General features: G+C 44.1%; 1 protein-coding gene across 1 annotated transcript in view; it reads left to right on the top strand.

Moving 5' to 3' along the window:
• The first annotated feature begins 4,725 nt into the window (after positions 1–4,725).
• The window catches only part of LOC103824839 (E3 ubiquitin-protein ligase KCMF1-like), a 106,880-nt gene continuing 91,341 nt past the window's right edge, over positions 4,726–20,264 (top strand). Inside the window, exon 1 of the mRNA XM_050986462.1 lies at positions 4,726–4,885. Coding sequence (XP_050842419.1) covers positions 4,870–4,885 — 16 coding nt within the window. The 5' untranslated portion in view covers positions 4,726–4,869. The remainder of the gene's footprint in view (positions 4,886–20,264) is intronic.

Genomic DNA, 20,264 nt, shown 5'->3' with positions numbered 1-20,264 from the left:
TTTCCCAGGGTCCGGGGCCAGGTGGAGTGGTTTCTGCAGCTCCCCGCTGGTCCCAGTCAACTGTCTCCCGGCGATTGTTTGATCTCGGACCAAAACCAAGCCAAACAGCTCAAGAAAAAAAACAAAAGCCACCGAAGGATTGCTGCTGCAGTCTCTCCAGGCCAGGGAAAGGGGAAAAGGAAACTTCTTGCTTAAGCTAACAAAAGAACAAGCTAGCTATGTAACAACACATCCACCCCACACCGAACACGCCCAAGCTTGAGGCTTAGAACAAAACCCATGCAAGAAGCCCCAAGGCTTCCCCCTCCCTTGGACCCACCTTAAAGCTACAGCAACCATTTATGGGCAAAAAGCAAATGATCAGGAATAGAGTGTTATGAGTAAAAAAAGTTACCTGGTTTTTGTTTGTTTTTTAAGAGAAGGAGCTGCAGAGTTTGGAGTTTAGCTGGGAACTGATCGCTGCCCAACAGTTCTTTTCTTAGTTAAATGTTGTAATCACCTGATGAGTATCCTTGAGTATCAACGTTTAACTCTCTATTGTGGAGAATTCTTGTTTTTCCGTATCACCCTTGCCTGCTGCCAGGAGGATGACAACCCCCTCCCCCTCCAACGGTGGGGAGAGAGGGGGAAATTTGCATCTCAGGAGACATGCAAATTTATCTCAAAACCCAGACTGCATTGGGACAAGACCTTCACCAAATCCTTAAAAATACCCCAAAAGAGACAAGCCAAAGCAGAATTGAGAGGTCAGGGTGGTGTTTGGACAGCAGGGGCGAGGTCCAAAGCTGGCAGAGACACTGAGAACCTCGGTCACTCCTCGCCCCAACTAAAAACGATGCCAGTCGGACCCAGGACCCCCTGGACCGACAAACCAAAGAGAACCCTGGGTATACCCCTACTGCCCTTGCGAGGACAGGACTCCTAGGGGGTAGAGCTGCAAATCCTCCTCCTCCGAGTCACTGCTGGGAGCAGTGGCAGAAATCTGTGGATCTGCCAAAACCCCATTTTGACCTGATCACTGTAATAAAGGCATCAAAAAAGAGGAATATCTCCTGACCCTGTTTATTTCATAGAGTATCATAAACTCACCCCAAGACACCTTTCTGCAGACTGGTTATTTACAATGCGCTGCTCCCTGATCAGAGATCCATTCAGTGCTGCACAACTCAGGGTTCCCAACGTCTGAAGGGACATAACATTATCTATACTATCCTCTCCCTCTTTACAGTTTTAGCTCTAATAAATAGCATTTTAAATTATACAGAGTCTAAGGGCTTTTCTTGCCAACATCATCATGAACCAGCACCTCCTGGTGCAAAACATCCTCTTCCCTCTCTCCTCCCAAATCCCTGTCCTCACAATCCCCTTCTGTGCTCTCCCCCACCCCTCCCCCTTTGCACCTCACCACATTCTCTCCCCTTTACCCCCAACACTCCTTTTCCTTTACCCCTCACCTCCTCACCACAACCCTCTCTCTCTACTTTCCCCTCTTGCCCTTCTCTTCAACCCCACACCCCTGTGCCTCTTCCCCTCTCCCTCCCCTTTTATTTCCCTCCATTCTCTCCCCCTCTTACTTCCTGTCCACCTTCCAAATTCTCCCAATTTTCCCCACCTTCCTCTTCCTCTTAGCCCTCTCCCCACCCCCTTTTCCTTCCCCCACCTGACTGATTATTCACACTCCCATGACAGGTGGTTTAGAATCAAAGTGGGAAAAATGTGTATTTTATGATTGGCTTTTTGAAAATCTTAAAATGAATATTATATGTGTTGTGTTAGAAAGTTATGCTGTATTAATTTTCTTAGGTAGTGTGTTAAATATAGTTTTAGGTTATAAAAAAAATGTTAAAATAGAAACTATGCTATGTAAGATACTTTTTCTAAAGAAAGGACTTGCAGCGAGATAGCAGCCACAGGACACCTAAATCTTTCAGAGAAAAAGAATTTATTGCCCTCTAATCAGAAGAAACTAACTTCTTCCTGCCTTGAAGGTGCTGTTAGGATTAGGAGGAAGAAGTTGAAGATGACCAGACCGAATCCTTTGTTTGAATGGAATTTATGCATCATGTATGAAGTGTATGAATATGCAACAGGCTGTTGCTTTTAAGGGTTAATCCTTTGTTCACGGGTGTCCTTTTTTGGGCTTGTGCTGCCCAGAAAAAGGTACCCAGACATCCATAACTCTTTGTTTCTATTGTCTCATATTGTCTTAATTCAAATTGTCTAAATTATTTTTAATCTAATGTATTACTATTTTTATAACTATTTTATTACTAATAAACCTTTAACATTTTAAAAACAATTGATTGGCGTTTTTCACACCAGGCTGAACAACTCCAGCTCCCTCATCCAGTCCTCATAAGACTTGTGGCCCAGACCCTTCACCAGCTTCATCGCCCTTCTCTGGACACACTCCAGTGATATAGGGAACCTATAACTAAACTTATGAAACGATAAGTTGCTGTGTAATCAAGTGTGTTAAGAACAGATAATCCTTTGCTATGCAACAACAGGATTTTGCCTATAGTTTAAGACTGTTAAAGTCGGAACTAGTGCTCTAAAAACTCCTAAAAGCTGGATCTTTAGTTTGGACTGTGGCCAGAAGCCTTGAAGGACGAACAGACACCAAGAGAGCCTGCGCAAGGACTAGGTTCATCCAGAGGGCATTGTGAGGATAACTATTCACTTCATCCAGTGACCCCTGCAGGAAACCACCAGAAGATAGCAGAAGATTGTGGGCAAGCCCAGAATAATGAAAGGCTGATTAAGATAAAAAGCGAGAGTAGGCAGGGATAGGTCATGAATATGTATAGCCGATGTTGAAATTTACATGAATATGTATGATCTTAAGTGTATATATATACAGAGCGTCTGCTCTGTTCTGGTGCACACGTTTTTGGTGGAACTACTCCCCCGTGTGCCCAGCACTGAATAAACATACCTACTTCACAAACCCATTGGTTCTGGAGTCTTGATTTCCTCGTGTCACCAAAACCTCAATGTCTTTCTTGTAGTGAGAGGCCCAATACTGAAAACAATACTTGAGGTGTGACCTCACCAGTGTGGAGTACAAATGGACAATCACATCCCTGGTCCTGCTGGCCACATTATTTCTGATACAAGCCAGCATGCCATTGGCCTTCTTGGCCACCTGGGCACATCCTGGCTCATGTTCAGCTGGCTGTCAACCAGCACCCCTAGGTCCTTTGCAGCCAGACAGTTTTCCAGCCACTCATCCCATTTTACCTTTACAATTTCTTTTTTAGACTAATGTCTTTTTGCAAAAGATAAAAAATTGTGGGGAAAGCAAGTAGAATTCTGCAAGTCACAATCTTTTTCTTTTTCATCATTCTTTATAAGGTTCTGCTTCCTCCCTTCCCAACTATCAGGCTCTCACTTCACTGTCACAGTAATCAGGCATGCTGCTGTTACCTTAAACCTCTTATGGGAAAGCTCCTGCAGCAGTCAGGAGCTGTGCAAGGATTGGAACTCCCCCTCCCCATTCTGAAACACATATCCCTCTCCTTTGTAGCCTAACACTACTAAGAGGCAGAATGGGGAAAAATGCACAGAGAAGTATGGGAATATCCCACTAAAATGGCTTAGTTCGCCTATGACAAATCAGTATGTTACTGTAGCCACAAGGTCTTCCACTCTTCACCTCTCAGCACTTTGCATCCTAAGCAGAAACACTGAAAATTATCAAGACTAGGTAAAACCCACACATGCGCAATACGGTAGCCGTTGTAGGCAGGCCGGCATTTACCTTTCTCAGCTGATTAAGAAGTTACCCAAGCACTCTCAGTGTTTCAGGAGTCAGGCAGCCAAGACGCGGCAGGAAGCATCAGAGCATGTGTCACTGCTCGCTACACCTCCCTAAATGACAGAGAGGGCTTTGCAAGCCACACTGGAAAGGAGAGGGAATGGGAAGTACCATGAACCACTTAGCTGAGCTTATCCCCTTCCTCAAGGCTGCTGTTGGGTTGCTGTCATTCCCTGCTCTCTGGCGTCTTTATTAGGGGACAAGGGAGACCTCCGTGCACCCGCAGAGGCGCAGCCCCACCACTACAGCGGTGTGTTCTACAACAGGGACAAGCAGGGGGGCTCTTCTCTCTGCCTCCCGCGGCACATGGGCAATTGTCAGAGTCCAAAATGATGAAGGAGGCCGTGTCTCTGGTGAATGTCAGGAGAAAGCACTCCTAATTTAGAGGAAGAAGGGGAGAAACCCATCCAGTTACACGTAACTTTCTCTGCGCGGGGTGGTGCCGATCCTCCTTTCTATTGGCTGCGTACTTACTCTTCCTTAGCGTTTGCAGTAGCAGTGGCTATCGGACAGAGAAGGAATGAAGAAAAAGGAGAGAAAGAACTAAAAAACCCAAACAAACAGGTAGAGAAGGAAAGAAACTGTGAGACCTTGATCTTAGGGCGGGAAAGAGCTGAGATGTGCGAGTAGTCAGTGTTTTTACAGTAACAACAGAAGAGGGAATAGAGGTGGGAACTCAGGAAACGGGATGTGAATTAAAGCGGCGGAAGAGGAAGAGGGGCCTACGATTCACTGTATCGTGGCGCCTGGGAAGTCACTGCTGGTGGATCCGCCCCCCCCGGAAGGAGGGAGGAAGAGAGAGGGGGAGGTGGAGAGACACAGGCCGGCCGGCCGGCTGGCTGAGGCCGTTGAAACAAATACCTCTTTGCCCCCCCCCCCCCCCCCCCCCCCCCCCCCCCCGCGCAATCTATCTCTTTCCCCTTTTTGTTGCTTGTTCGCTTTGCGTTTGGGGGTCAGTGCGTAAGGCGGGAGGGACCTGGCCTAAAGCGACGCCTGAGCAGCCCAGCGGGAGCCTAGGGACAGGCCTGGGCAGCAGCCTCCACATTAGGATGTCCCGACATGAAGGTGAGAGACCCACGACCGCGGTGGGGGGGGGGGGGGGGGGGAGGATGTCCTTGAGCTCTGTATGGCCTCGCTTGCCGCTGTGTGAGGCGAGTCAACATGGCGGCACCGTCGCTGAGAGCGGGGCCTGTGGAGCTGGTCGCGAAAAGTGGCCATGGTGGGAGGCGGAAGGCTGCGGCCAAGCCTTGCTTTGTAGTGATGCGGGAGGGGAGCCCATGGTTGTGTAGTTTATGTGTAGCCTCTGAGTCCTTTTTCTGTCGCCACTAAGCACGCGCGCCAGGCCTGTGTTTGCTGAGGTTGAAGGGCCTACTGCAACTTGAAGTGAGCCTGGTCTCTGCCACTCCTCACTAGCCCTCGACTCGGGCCTTGCCTCGCCCCGGACAAGGAGCGTGTCCGAGGCAGATAATAGAGGGTAGGAGACAGAAGAGCTGTTTATTTTCACTTCTTTTACTTCAGTGTTTGAAAGATGAGCCTGAGAGTTGGGCCTGAAGGAATCTCTTTTGGGGGAAAGGAGGAAGGTGTCTGTGGGGGTGGGCATCAGAGTGGCTTGCTGATATGCCTGGGAGTTCTGAATAGCATGATGTGAAGGGAGAAGGAGTGCAGAAGAAGAGGAGGTGGGCTTGGCGTGATATGCCCCCTATGAGGGGAAGTACCCCCAGGTTTCTTAGGGTACGGAGGAGGAGAAAAAGGGATTGTGGAGCTTAAGGCTCAGGAGAGCTGTGCTTGGAGGGAGGTGATGCAAGAAGGGTGGCCTGGCATCTAGAAGTGGATTGGGGTGTGGTCTACTTTGGTATAATGAAGATGGGGGAGGGGATTCACGGTAGCTGTAGAAGGAATTTATGCAGGTAATTGGCTGTTGTGTTGGGAGAAAGAGTTTGCCTTGTTCATGTGTAGTTTGTATTTTGGTAGCTTTGTTAGGTTAAGAAGTAATAGATTCTTTTCAAGTTTTGTATTTAAAATGAGGAAATATGCCAATCTAGTAGCAGCTTTTGAAGAGGTTGTCATCTAAGTGTTTTGTGTGTTTGTTCTTGTTTTGGTGGATTTTTCATTGTTTTATTTTGGTTGTTTTTTTTTTTTTTTTGCTATGGGTATAGAAAGGGGATATTTAAGGATTAATAAAAAAAAGTGAGGAGAATGGAGAGAAAAATGAAAGAAGGGAATTTATGTAGAGAGGAGTTATGTGTAAATAAATTTGCTTGGTTTTCTACCCCTTTTTACTGGTAATTGCAATAATAAAAATATTATGTAGAAGTTCTGCCTTCTATTTTGAAAGGATAATTTTTGGCTCTGTTAGGAACTAAATTTAGCACCTGTCTCCATATATAATTCTGATTCTCCTGGAGCTGTAAGAATAATCTTCTTAAAAGGAATTGAGATATCTTTATTTAATCTTGATATTTTGAAACCAATGTGCTGGAAGACTTCAATTTTCGGGTGTAATACTGATTTCTAGATGGAGGATTGGTATGATGGCTTTTTGGTGTATAGCTAGAGCATTTTGTTAGTGTGCATGCTTGCCTAAGACCAGACTTGCCTAAATCTAGTAGCCCTTTTTTCTAGTAAAGGTACTAAATCCTTTTGTTTCTTTTCTGATGAAGATGTGGTGTATTGTTTGTGTTGTTTGTTTTTGGTGGTGTGAGTGTGGGGTTGGTGGTTTTGTTTGGGGTTTTTTTGGTTTTGGTTTTTGGTTTGGGTTTTTTTTCTGCTGTTGGTTGCTTTTGGTTTTTTTTCCTAAGAATGTGTGATAATGCAGATAATGAGGCAAATGTGAACAGCAAGAAGCAAAATAAGATTTAATAAAATGGTTTTGTGGCTTTGTTGGAAAAAGTACTCTGTAAATTGCTGCTGTGATAGGCATCCATGGTATGTGATTTAAAGCAGGGTAGTAGGATGCGGGCTTGTTAGATTACACTGGATAAAGCCACAAAGACAGTATGTGTAGCGATGTTTTATTAAAAGAGAATTTTTAAAAATGTGTTCATGATTGATAGAGGTTATGTTTTGATTCTGTTTTTTCTGGTGTATGTTTTGTTTGCAGGTTAGGGAATAATGTTTTTCTTAGTCTTATCAGCAGAAATTTAAATATGGAAATAATGTTAAGCATGGTTTTGTAAAAAATTGAAAATGGGTAAATTGGTGTCCTTTGATGTTGCAGATTTTTAAAAATGAAAATAGTTATCTTCTAATAAACCGTTGATGGCAATGTTATATTGTTGACATAAATATCCTATATTAGGAAGGAAAAACCTCATCAAAGCTGAAAAGATAAAACTGCAGCAACAGTTGTACTTTTGTGATAGATTTTATAGCAACCTGGTTTGTCTTGAGTTTTCTTAATGTTTTTCTATTATTCCTCATTTAACACGTTGTTAATTTTATATTAGTTATAAGGTTAGAATAAGTTGCCTTGATATAGGGTCTGTGGTTGGCTCAAAGTTCTCAATCTGCAAGGATAAGGTATAGGAGAAAAGTGAGCTTCAGATGTGTTAATAAATTATATCACTGCTCTGTGTTTTTTTGTCAAAATGGCTTGGGTTTGCCAGAATCAGTTTTGTGATGGGAAAGGGTGTGTAATTAGGGTCTCTTGGTACTTTTTTTACTTTGTGGAGAGAAATTAAGTCCTGTTGTGATAAGAAGTTTGTTGGGAGACAGAAAAAGAGAGAATAAATTTAACTGGTGACCCTTTGCCATTGACTGCTGCATACCTTCAAAAATGGAATGGGTATAGAACTGGAGAAATTATCCAGAGAGTGGAGGATGTGAGGAAGTGGAACAGTGGGATAGAAATGTTTGCAAATAGGACAGTTATTTGAGCTGGAGTGATTAGGTCTTCCAAGAAACATTAGAAAGAGCTAATTCTCAATAATGAGTGACACAAGGTGAGCGAAATTAACTTGTGTTGAGAGGAAAAGCAATATGGAAAAACTAAGTTTTTGTGTACTTTAGTGTTTACTTCACTGGTATCAACTTGGGAAAGGTTGTGGGGTATCAGTGTAGATAATCATGCTTGTTTTTATTGCTACTGTGTTTATTGGTGAGATATGAAAAATGTTACTGCATTCAAGAAGCTCTTCAGAACAGCAAGGTTGTCGAGTACTCAGGATTTGGGATGTGCCAGAACTAGATGGCACAGAGAAACCTAATTCAGCCCTTTTTGAGTACATGCACTGTGAAATTAAATAGCCACATATTATCTTTGTTGTGCTCTGCCTTGTCAAGGAAGCACATGGGTGAGACCATCTTATGTGCAGCGTCAAATCACAGAATACTTTGGGTTGGAAAGGGTCTTTAAACTTAAAGATCACATAGTCCAACCTCCCTGCTATAGGCAGGGACATCTTTCACTAGATCAGGCTGCTCAAAGCTTCATCCGGTCTGACCCTGAACACTTCCAAGGATGGAGCAACCTTCCAACTTCTCAGGACAACCTGTTCCAGTGTCTCACCACCTGCTTTCAGTTCAAAACTGTTGCTCCTTTTTCTGTCACTATAGGCCTTGGCGAAAGTGTCTCTTTCTTATAAGTCCCCTTTAACTATTGAAAGACCATGATAAAGTCTATCCCAACTCTCTCAGCCTTTCTTCATGGGAGAGGTGTTTCAGCCCTCTGAACACTTTTGTGGCCCTCTTGGACCTCATCTAACAGGTGCATGTCTGTCTTTTACTGGGGACCCCAGAGCTGAACAAAGTACTCCAGGTGGGGTCTCACAGGAGCAGAGGGGGAGAATGGTTTCCTTTAACCCGCTGGCCAGGCTTCTTTTGATGCAGCCCAGGATACAGTTGGTTTTTTGAGCTGCAAGCACATGCTACTAGCTCATGTCCAATTTTTTATCCACTAGTACTCTCAACTCCTCTGCAGTACTGCTCTCAATCCATTTATTTCCCAGCCTGTATTGATCCTAGGAGTTGCCCTGACCCAGGTGCAGGACCTTGCATTTGGCCTTGTTGGGCTTCATGAGGATTCCATAGGCTAACTCATCAGGCCTCTCAAGGTCCCTCTGGATGGCATCCCTTCCTGCTAGGGAATCAACTGCACTTCTCAGCTTGGTGTCATCTGTAAACTTACTGAGGGTGCACTCAGTCCCAGTATCAATGTTATCAATGAAGATATTAAACAATATTGGTCCCAGTAAAGATCCCTGAGGGACACTACTTGTTACTGGTTTCCATTTGGACTGTGAGTCACATTTTATGTGCATCTCATGTTTTTAAAGGAGGTGCTAACTACTGGAGGTCCATTTCTTGAGAGGGTGAGCATTTCCTCACAGGCATTTGATGATTTCAGATTGCTCATAAATCTACTGAGCAAAAATGAGTCTTTTGAATGGCTGTCATAGTTTAGGAATGGTACTCCCCAATTTAGGACTCCCACTAAAACCACTGTTTGATACCCTCTCCATTTTCCTCCTACCCCCTGGAGGTGGCTGGAGGGGAGAATTGGAAGTACAAAAGGTGAAGATCTTGGGTTGAGATAAGAACTGTTTACTGGAAACAGCAATGAGATAAGAAAGGAACAGTAAACAATCCTAATAACAAAAGTATACAAAAGAGAGAGTGATTCACATTAAAAAAAAAAAAAAGAAAAAGAGAGAGCTTACCAGGAGCTCAAAACAGTAAGCAATGCCTGACAGCTTTCCCCCCCCACCACAGTTTTTTTGACTGGAAGGAAGGAACCCTTTCTCCTTGGAAGCCTCAGAGTCCTGGCCACACCCCCTCCCGGCTACTGCAAAAAAAAATAACCCTTTCCTGGCCCAAATCAGGACAATGGCATTTGAATTAAGCTCAATAGAAAACAATATAAGAGCTTATAGACTAACTTTTCTAAATTTAAAGTTGGAACTGTTTGCTCTTCAGTGTTTCAGCTGTCATATCTCTTTTCTTGAGATACTTCTATACTGTTACCTCGTGGGTTTTTTCTATATTTTTAGCATGTTGCCCTCCTTTTATTATCTAGGTTTTCTTCCCAAGCCTCTGATTTCCTTTCTACTTCCTAGTGGTCAATACATGTACAAACATACTATGCTTGCAGCAAGAGAACACTGGACCTCTCTTTTGAACTAACTTGGAGCATTGTTTTTCCTCTTAGCTTTTATATTCAGATCAGAGACACATGCTTTTCCTGTTTTGTGACATTATTGTGAACTCTGGACTGTTATTTTCATATCCTAGCTTCTGAAGGCAGTTTTTACCATATTGCTCAGTTGCAAACCTCAATCATATCTATATTCTCTCCTGTTATTTATCAGAACTACTTGGTCTTATTTTGCTACCTAGCAGATTTTTAAGTCCAAACTGCTAACTTGTATCTCAGTTGTTATCCAATTTCTTTAGCTAAATATTAGATTTTAAAAATCTTGCTTCTATGATAAGTGAATGAGACTAAAATATACTAACTTAAAGATCAAGGGGAATCTTAGATAATTGTTTTTTAAAATGTGACTGCATCATATAAAAGGCATAATTGACAGAGTAGCTGTTTCTTGATTTCTAGCTATATTTAAAATTTCCTAATTATTAATAATTTTGTAAGCTTTTCTAATAGACAGGTCACTGAAATCATAATTGTCTTGGTGTAGATTTGTCAAACTTCTGTTACTATTGTTGACCCCTCAATCTGTTAAAATAATAATAAATAATATTATACTATTTTGTGCCTTTTCTTTTTGTAGTTGTACCTTGGGGTCTGAGTATACAATTAGGAATAATGAGACCTGGATTTTGATGCCCTCTTTGCTTGTGTCTCAATTTATGGCGTGGGATACATGTGTTTTGATGCAATTATTTATTAACTAAAATGTTGCATTGTATATTTCAATGTAATGGTATAATAAAGTTTGTCTTTTCAGACAGCTAGTTCAGCAAATAAAGGAATATCTCTGTAGCATAGAATCACTTAAGAAAAAGGCCTTTTTTATTTTGAGTTTAATGTTTTAATTTTTAAAACTTGGTGTACACGTTTTGTTCAGTTACTCAGTTACTAAATTTGGGATCTCATACTAAGCCTTTTGAAAGGGATTTATGTTGAGAATAAAACCACAGTGACTATTTTAAGGGAACTACTTTGGAGTCATTATCCCCCAAATAAAAATGCTCTAAGTAGTGGTCTTAATGTGTTTTCAGTTTCTAGACATGCAGAAATAGATGTTTTTTGGTTTTTTATGTGATTCTTCTGTTTTTTTAGAAATGAAAGTGAATCCTCTCTTCTTGTAATGAAACTTCCTAATATGATTTGGAGGTTAATGAAATTGTATTTCTATTTGTTCTTTACAGTATGTTGATCTGCTGCTATCTGGTGTTGACAGGATTAGGAATTTGCTTTTTCCCAGCTGTAGGCAGTGATGTATCTTCTAGCTGCATTAGACTAAAAATGAAGCTGCATAACGTTTTTGTTGTGGATCAGATTTTTATTTTCAGAGGATGGGTTTTCACACATACTCTAATTTTTAAAAGCATAATAGTTTCAGTTAAATGTTAATTTTTTAGTGAAAAAAATGAATTATGAAAGATTCTTCACCAGAGTAAGTGGAGAATGATGGTGATTGGAAACCTCTTGTGGGGGAGTGACGCTACGCACTCATCTGCTAGCCTGACTTGCAGTCTTGGGAAGCTTGTTGCCTATCAGGGACCTGGATTTGGACAGTGGCAGAAAGAGCAAAGACTCATCTATCCCTTTTTGTTCATACATGTGGATGCCAATGGTAATGCTAGGGTGATCTTGAGTATATCAAAAGTCTTTATAGAGATGTGGGGAGCCCAGAACACTGTCTGAGCATGAAGGGATGGAGTTAGGAAAGCCTGAGATCAATTGGAGTTGCAACTAGAGAGGGATGTGGAGGACAGCAGGAAGGGTTACATGGGCAGCAAAAGGCCCGGTTTTCTTCTCAATGAACATGTAAAAGGCTGAGGTAATTGGATACTAGATGCCACTTTGCCTTAGTGTCATGGTTTAATTATGGGCCATTCACTTGAGAGTTGGACTTGATAATCCTTGTGGGTCCCTTCCAATTTAGAATATTGTGTGATTCTGTGAAGAATCATCAGTGTTCCATAAGATTAGCCTTAAATTAAGAGAAAGGGGAAACTCCAGCTGGCAACTAAGTACCACTCAGCAGCTTGCTCACTCTCCCCCTGCAGTGGGATGGGGAGGAGAACTGGGGGTAAAAAAAGGTAAAACTTGTGGGTTGAGATTAGAACAGGTTAATAACTGAAATAAAATTTAATAATTAACTGTAATGAAAAGGAGAGGGGGGGGAATAAACCCCAAGAAACACAAGTGATGCATGATACCTTTGCTCACTACCTGCTGACCGATGTCCAGCCAGTCCTTGAGCAGTGATTAGCCACTCCCAGCTCTATGTTATGGAATATCCCTTTGGCCAGTTCAGGTCATCTGTCTTGGCTGTGCTCCCTCCCAGCTTTTTGTGCACCTGCTCACTGGCAGAGCATGAGACACTGCAAAGTCCTTGACTCAGGGTGAGCACTGCTGGGCAACAGCCAAAATATCTGTGTGTTATCAACATCTCATACTGAATCCAAAACCCACCACTGTACTAGCTACTAAGAAGAAAATGGACTCTTTTCCAGCTCAAACCAGGACTTGTAGTTTTCACTGGTGAGTTCTGCCTTCTGGCCTCTCAGTTACCAGAGCCTAGTGACAGTCTGCAGGAGTGAAATATCGCCCACAGTAGGCAAGGATTAAGTTAGGGACCACTTAAGCCAATTGCAGAGTTACAAGTCTGTTGGACCAGATGAGATGCCCCTCAGGATGCTGAGGAAATTGGTTCATGTTATTGTGAGCCCACTCAGTCTTCTCTGAAAGGCCATGGTGATTGGCAGATGACTTCGGGAGGAAAAAAACTAAGCATTATTTCAATTTTCAAGAAGTAGGATCTGGGAAACTACAGGCCAGTTAGCCTTGCTTCAGTCCTTGGAAAAGTTAAATAACAAATCCTCCTGGAAGTCATGTCTAAGAATATAAAGTGCATGAAGGTGATTGTGAGCAGCCAGCATGGGTTTATCAAGGATAAGTTGTGTCTGATCGCCCTCCCTGCATGACTGGCTGTGTGGACAAGGGGAAAAATGGTATATGTTGACTTTAGAAACACTTGACATGGTCTGCATACCTCACAAATTTGGTGAGGTGCATGATAAGGTGGGTGAAAAATTAGCTGGACTGTGTAATGTTTTAAACAAAACCCAACAAACTGCTTGACACCCTCCTTCCCTCCCCCATGACAGTGGACGGAAAACAAAAGAAAACAAGACTGTGAGAAGTTTAAAACAGAAGTCATAATTTAACTTAGCTGAAACTTGCAAACAACACATCAATACAGAAGAAAATGGTTTACCTACAGAACCAGTAAAGGAAAAATGACACCTGCCGCCCCGCCCCCCCCCCCCCCCCCTTGCCCTGGGCAAAAACAAAAGTGCCATGTGGCTCTGGAGAACAAAGTACTGTGCCAAACAAATTTCCACAGTTAAACACCTTCTGCAGACAGACAAAACATTGGAGAATGGGGCAAAAAACCCATGGAAGGTATCAAAGGATTTACTCTGCAAAGATGCTGATGTGGGTTCCTGTTGTGTTGCACTAAATAGTTATTTACTTGTTTTGCACTGGGTTCTGTATTGCACAGAATAGTATGTTTGTATCCTCATGGGCTTCCCCTCTTATATCACATGGTCTTTCCCTCCCCCAAAAGCCCCGGTAGTGATGGTTTGTCCCAGGTTTACTCTTCCCCTGGCCCCCTCCTCACTTGTATCCCATTGGCTGTGGTCCTCTTCCTCCGCCCCCCATTCCCTGGGTTTAAAAGTCTCCCGCCATGAGGTATATCTCTCTTTTTCCACCTGGGGGGTCCACCTGGATGATCTGGTGTCTCTTATCAAGGAAATAAAATAGGTTCCCACATGGCAGGGACTGGCAAAAGCTGCAAGCAGTCCCCAGTGGCAGCTGTGACGGCCCTGACAGTGGTGGTGTATAACAAGCTATTCCTCTCCTGGTGCCTATCAGCCATGTGGTCCTAACCCCCAGTCCCACGTGCCTTCTCCTTCCTGTGCAGCAGCAAAAATGGCCGACCTGTTTCTGTCTGTGAGTCTTAGAGATAGTCAATTAAGATGATGTAAAGGGGTATAGAGTACACAATTTGGATTCTGCCTCCTATCCCTGTAACTAGAATATATTCCACCCCTTAGTCTATACCATCTATGTCATGCTCAAATTAATACCTTTTAAACTATATGCATATATATATATATAGTCCTTGACTGGTGTTTATGGTATTAGGAGGAATTGTCCTGAAATGAACATCTCCTCTAAAGAAGGCAGGTTTCAGCACTCCCTCCCCCACTACTGATACAAAAGGAATTTCTTGGAGGAAAGTGAAAAAAACCTGTTTATTTAACACACACACACAGAGTGCATGCAGGCATGGGAAAAAAAATAATAATGTTAAATATTAAAACCTTCTTGCTGTGGAGAAAACTGGTGGATTCAGTGGTCTTTCTGTAGGTGTGTCTCAGCTCCTCCCGAGGTCCAGAGTCAGAATGCAGCATCCCCGGGCCTCCCCATCAGCTCCCGGTGATGGTCTGTTCTCAGACCAGAGCAAAGCTGAACAGTTCTAGAAGAAGCCACAGAAGTCAATGGAGGAGCTGTATGCAGTCCTGGGAAAACTTCTTGCCTTAGCTAACAAAAAAAGAAGCTAGCTAAAAGCAAAGCAATTAACTCTCCCTCTCTGCTGAGAAAGAATGGGGGAGGATGTGTGTTTGAACACAAACAGCAGAAAGAATTACCCCAGCTTCTCCTCCTCTCCCAAACCTAGCTTAAAGTTACAGGACCCATGTCTGGGCATAAAGCAGACGATAGGGGATACAGTATCATAAAGTCACCCCAAGACACAGTATCGTTCAACAACCAGTATTATATAGGCAATTCAATATTACAGAGGGTTTTCACACAAAATCAAATCCCTTTGAGGCATGCATTGTGTTTTCCCCTCCTTCTTCATTACCCACCAAGTGCAGCCTGGTCCTTAAGCAAAAAGAATCCCACAGCTGGGTTTGCCTTTGCTTGAGGCAGGACTAATCCAAACTCTTTCCTAACATATTTCTTATACCATGGAGATTTTATCTGCATCTGCTGTATGCAGGGATTCTGATTGGACAGAGCCAGCTCAACCAGTAGAGCCTCTAGTGTTAACTAACCTGGTGGCATTCACTAAATGCAGTTGGGATGTAACAGGCCTTGGATCCTTTGTATCCCTGACTCCAGAACCCCAGGGGTTGTCCTTGATTCTCCTCTGATACTTTCTGCCAGAGGCTCCAGGAAGGACCATTCTCCCCAGCTGCAGTGTAGCGCATGTTCTTTACATCCTGTCCTGTCCTGACTGGTCCAAGGGCTATTGCATGAGCAATCTCCTGTTTAATTTGTTCAAAAGGCTATTGTTGTTCAGGGCCCCATTTGGAATAATTTTTCTTCTGTGTCTCAAGATAGAGAGGGCTTACAGTTGTACTTTTCTCCAAAACTTCCTCTAATGTGTTCCCCCATATGATGTCATCATCAATGTACTGCAAGTGTTCTGGAGCCTCACTCTTTTCCAGTGCAGCCTGGATTAGTCCATGGCAAATAGTGGGACTGTGTTTCTATACCTGGGGCAGTCGATTCCAGGTGTACTGCATGCCCCTCCAGGTGAAAGCAAACTGTGGCCTGTACTCTGCTGCTAAAGGAATGGAGAAAAATGCATTAGCAATATCAATGGTTGTGGGAGAATGGATTGTAAAAGAATAGAGATAATGCTGAAGGCAATCTTGCCCCTGATGACTTGCAGTTGTACTAATTACCAAAGAGTGGGAGCAGCCTTGCCCTTAATAGGTCACAGCTATGTCCAATAAAGATGGGTGTTGTAAAAGAGTGGGTTAGCTAGTTAAGAGTAGAGTTGGAGTTTGCTGGTTGTGCTGTGAGGAGGAAGGGTCAGGTGGTCATGCGAGGGACAGAAAGGGTTAGGCGGTTGTGCAGAAGGTAGAGAGAAGGAGTTGGTGTTGCGAGGAGCTGCCTGTGGGAACTCACAGAGAGAAGGTATGGAAGTTTTACAGTAGGATAATAAACTGGCAGTGACAGTTTCCATCCACCGTTGATTGGTGCCAAGCACTGATGCCAACAATTGGTGTCCCATTAGTGAGGATGAGCGCTGATGGATGGTGGCATCACTTTGCTGCCTTGGACTCGAGCTCATACTGAAGTTTGAGCATGTCCAGCACAGCAACACTTAGTGGTGGTGTGACTTTGTTCAGGCCACAGTAGTCTACTGTCAGTCTCCATTGGACTTAGGCACTGGACATATAGGACTAATTAAAGGTCAAGTGAGTCTTGCTGGCTGCTTCCTGGCTCTCCAGTTCACAAATCATCTTATGGATAGGAATCACAGAATCTCAGTTGGTGCACTCTTGCTGACAATGCACTGTTGCAGTAGCAATTAGAACCTGTTGTTCTTCAAGCCTCAGCAGTCCCACAGCAGAAAGATCTTCTTAGAGACCAGGCAAGGTCTAGTTTCTTCTGTCTGCACAGCAGTTGTCTCAAAAGCCCAACAGTATCTTTTTGGGTCTTTGAAATACCTGATTGTGAAGTAATCTATGCCAAGGATTCATGGGGTCTCTGGACCAGTCACAACGGGGTGGTTTTGCCACTTCTTCCCAGTCGAGCTCACTTCAGCTTCCAGTACAGTCAGCTGTTGGATCCCCTGTCACCCCGGAGATGGAGATAAATTCTGTCCCTACATATCTTGATGGCATCAGGGTACATTGTGTGCTGGCATTAACTAGAGCCTTATACACTTGTGGGTCTGATGTGCCAGGCCATCGGATCCACACAGTCCAATATATCCAATTGTCACTTTCCTCTACCTGGCGAGAGGCGAGGCCCCTCTAGTTCTAGTTATGGTACTCATTGCTCCTTCCCTGTAAATATGACCTAGAGGTCCCTTCTAGAGGATCGGACATGACATCATCCGTTCCCTTCTGCCTAGAAGTGTGTCCATGGGAGACTGGAGCAGCATTTATCCTTGATGAGTTTCCTGTGGTAGTTGTTCCTCCTTTCAACTCATGTACCCTTGCTGCTAGGGCAGAGGTGGGTTTTCCATCCCATCTCCTTGTGTCTTCTCCATGTTCATGCAGATAAAACCACAGATTACCTCTCTCCCTGGCCTGAGGGTGCCTGCTCCTAATAGCAGAGACTCTGGTCTGTATTGGTGAGACACGGAAAGTTTATTCCTTAAATTCCTCTCTGAGTTTCTGGTAGCCCTCTTAAATTTTCTCTTCCCAGTTCTGGACATGCTTGGCCAGTTCTGTTTCCACGGCTGAGACATGGACCTGTAATGGGGTGGCAATAGTGTCTTCATATGTAACTATCTCCATCACAGCTATTTCTCTTCGGCACCAGATACTTTGCCCCGTAGTGCTTCACTGGCCTTGCTGCACATAGAGGTCTTCTCTGCAAAAGTATATTTCCCTCATTTGAAAGGAGTTGCCTCCAGAGGCTGAGATTTTCTTTCTGTTTTCCAATCTTCTGGTCAATAACCACATCCCAGGACAGGGATCCCAGTTGCCTGGCTTCACTGCCATCTAAGTTTGTTTAATTGGCTGTGGAATCCCAGATTCAGAGCAGCCAGGTCAATATCGATTCATCTGTCTGATGGGTGAACTCTTTATACAGCTCATGTAGGGACATGGATTAAATGATTGTATCTTCCACTGGTTGTGAAGGTTCTTTCTCCCCTTTGTCACTCACTATGTGAACTGATTTGGTCTTGGATTTCCTCTTTGAATGGAGGCAACTGCTAGTGGCTTGGGCTGTCCTTCTGGTTCAGCTGCAGGTCTTAAAGAGACAGTCTACTAAAGATGATGTAGAGTTGGCATAGAATACACAATTTGGACTCTGCCTCCTAGCCCTGTAACTAGGACAGACTGCTAGGCTTGGAGGGTTGTGATCAGCAACGCAAAGCCCAGCGGGTGGCCAATTACTAGTGGTATTTGTTAGAGATGGATACTGGGGCCAATTCTGTTTAATGTCTATGAACAACTGGATAACACAACTTTTTCCCCTCTCTACAAGTTTGCAGATAAGACCAAATAGTGGGAAGTAGTCAATATGCTGTAAGGCTGGGCTGTTATTCAAAAGGACCTCAGTAGGCTGGAGAAATGGTCTGGTAGGCACCTCATGCAGTTCAACAAGGACAAATGCCAAATTCTGCACCTGGGGAAGTGTCCTGGTTTAGGGCAAATTTGGAAGGAAACCTCCAAATGGGGTCCCTCTAGAAAGCAAATTCAAGTGGCCCCTCCCCCAACTGGTTCGGGGAAAGATTTCCTTGGTACCAAGTCTGGATTCCTAGTTGTTAGGTCATCCAAGAAGACAATCTCTGCCACTGCCATTTCCCTCAAGCGTTGAATTCCTTGTTCTATGGTCTTCCACTATTCTGGCTTCCTGCTGGGCTAGTTTGCCTCTGAGCAGGCAGCACAGGTGGATAGCTCAGTCCTTAGGGGACAGACTGTCCGAGTACCCAAGCCGCTCTTAGCCGCAGGCAACCTTAGCAAGCCTAAAGGATATCAGCTCTTTAGTGATTTATCAGCTCTTTTATGATTTCCAGCTCTTTTGCTTGCTAAGGTGCCCAGACTTGCCAGGAAGCAGACGCGCGAGAGAGGAGAAGACTCATCCTGGAGTTCCACAGCGATGATTTTATTGGTGGGTCTGTGAAGGGTTCCAGCGACAGCTCTTCCGACCAGAATGGGCCAAAGCAGCCCATTATATAGGGCTAGAGGGGATCAGAAATTGTCCAATAGCAGGGGTTAAGGAGAAGTGACCTATGGGGTCATAGAGAGATAAACTGGGGTCCGAAAGGCAGAAAAGAGGGGCTTCTGGCTTTTTCACCATGACTTGGCATTTCTTCTCTCTAGGCCTCAGCCCTCCACGGAGCTTTAGCAGGGCCTGTGCCTGCTACATTCCACTGAGTTTGCTGCATATAGAGATCATCTGCACACAAATACCTTTGTGCTACACTTCCCAAAATCCATGCCCAGAGGCTGTGAGGGTTAGCCCCCCATATAATTCCTTAGTGGATAATCGGATCATGTGACAAGGATCCCAAATACCTTGCTTCAGTACCATCCAGAATTGTAGCCTCACCTGCAGCATCCCAAAGACGGACTAACGAACTAATTATAGATTCATCAGGTCATCGAGTGTTATCTGTTGTAGTGTGTTTTTATGCTTTGTAATACTTTGAAGTAGTTTTGGTTTTTTTATCCCAGTATTTTTCCCAAATCATTTACCCCAGATTGTACCCCCCTCCCTTTACCTGTGTAATCCCTTTCCTTTGCTGAGATCATCCCCAAATCCCCACCCTGGCTCTCTGTCAATCACTTAGCATCCCATCCCCTCCATCTAGATGTTTTGGTCTCTCATCCTGTTCAGCAGGGGTGATGGTAACTTTCTTAGCACACACTTCTAGCATTGCTTGTAGTGTTGGATCGAGGGGCAGGTTCAGGATGGCAGCTTTACACTTCTCATTGGCATTTTGTTTAGCAGTCTCAGTAAGGACTTCAGTCCTGGCTCCTTCATTCTGAATTTGCAAGTCCACAGCTTTTCTCAACCTTTCCACAAAACTCAAAAAGGATTCATGAAGATTTTGTTATTTTCAAATCGTTCTCAAATGGAACATCAGGACGCAACCCGAAGAAAACTTTCCCAGCTGCCTTAACACTTTCTTTGACAGCCTTTCTGGGAATGTCCTCTGCCTGACTTGCTCCGTCGTCCCCCCCCCGCCCCCCGCTCCCCTTGTCCACAGAGATGGTCTAGTGATATCATGTTACCATAAACATCAGTGGCAGTGACCTCATCAGCCCACAGGGCTGGCTGGTAAACTGACTCTTACTTCTTTTTTCCATGCTGCTTCCCACAAGAGGTATTCAGTTGGGGATAACAGGCAGGAAAAAAGCAGTTTGTCAGCGGGGGTTAAAACATTAGCAGAAAGCATACCTTTAAGAAGTCCCCTGAAATATTCACTGCCCCTATCAAATTCTTTCTGGGCTTTTATTAGTTCTTTGCTAGGATGAAAGGAAAAAGGAGTCCAATGCGGCTGAATCCCACTACTTAGATCCGATAGGTATGATACAGGAGCTGCAGAGAAGACTGGTGTTGTTGTTTCCGGGTTCTGGCTCCCAGGCTCAGCATCTCCAGTTTCTCTTACGTGGGAGCTGGAGGGCGGGGTGTGGGAAGGGCGAAGGGAGAGGACACCTGATGGGCATGCCCCTGAGGAGGTGGAGCCGGAGAAGGGGGAAGGGTGCTGGGAAGGAGGGTTTCAGGGGTGGGGTTTTTCCGACTGGAATGGGTTGTTTGAAG

Source organism: Serinus canaria, chromosome W (assembly GCF_022539315.1).
Source record: "Serinus canaria isolate serCan28SL12 chromosome W, serCan2020, whole genome shotgun sequence".
NCBI classification, from domain to species: Eukaryota; Metazoa; Chordata; class Aves; order Passeriformes; family Fringillidae; genus Serinus; species Serinus canaria.
This window is presented reverse-complemented; position numbering and strand designations above follow the sequence as displayed.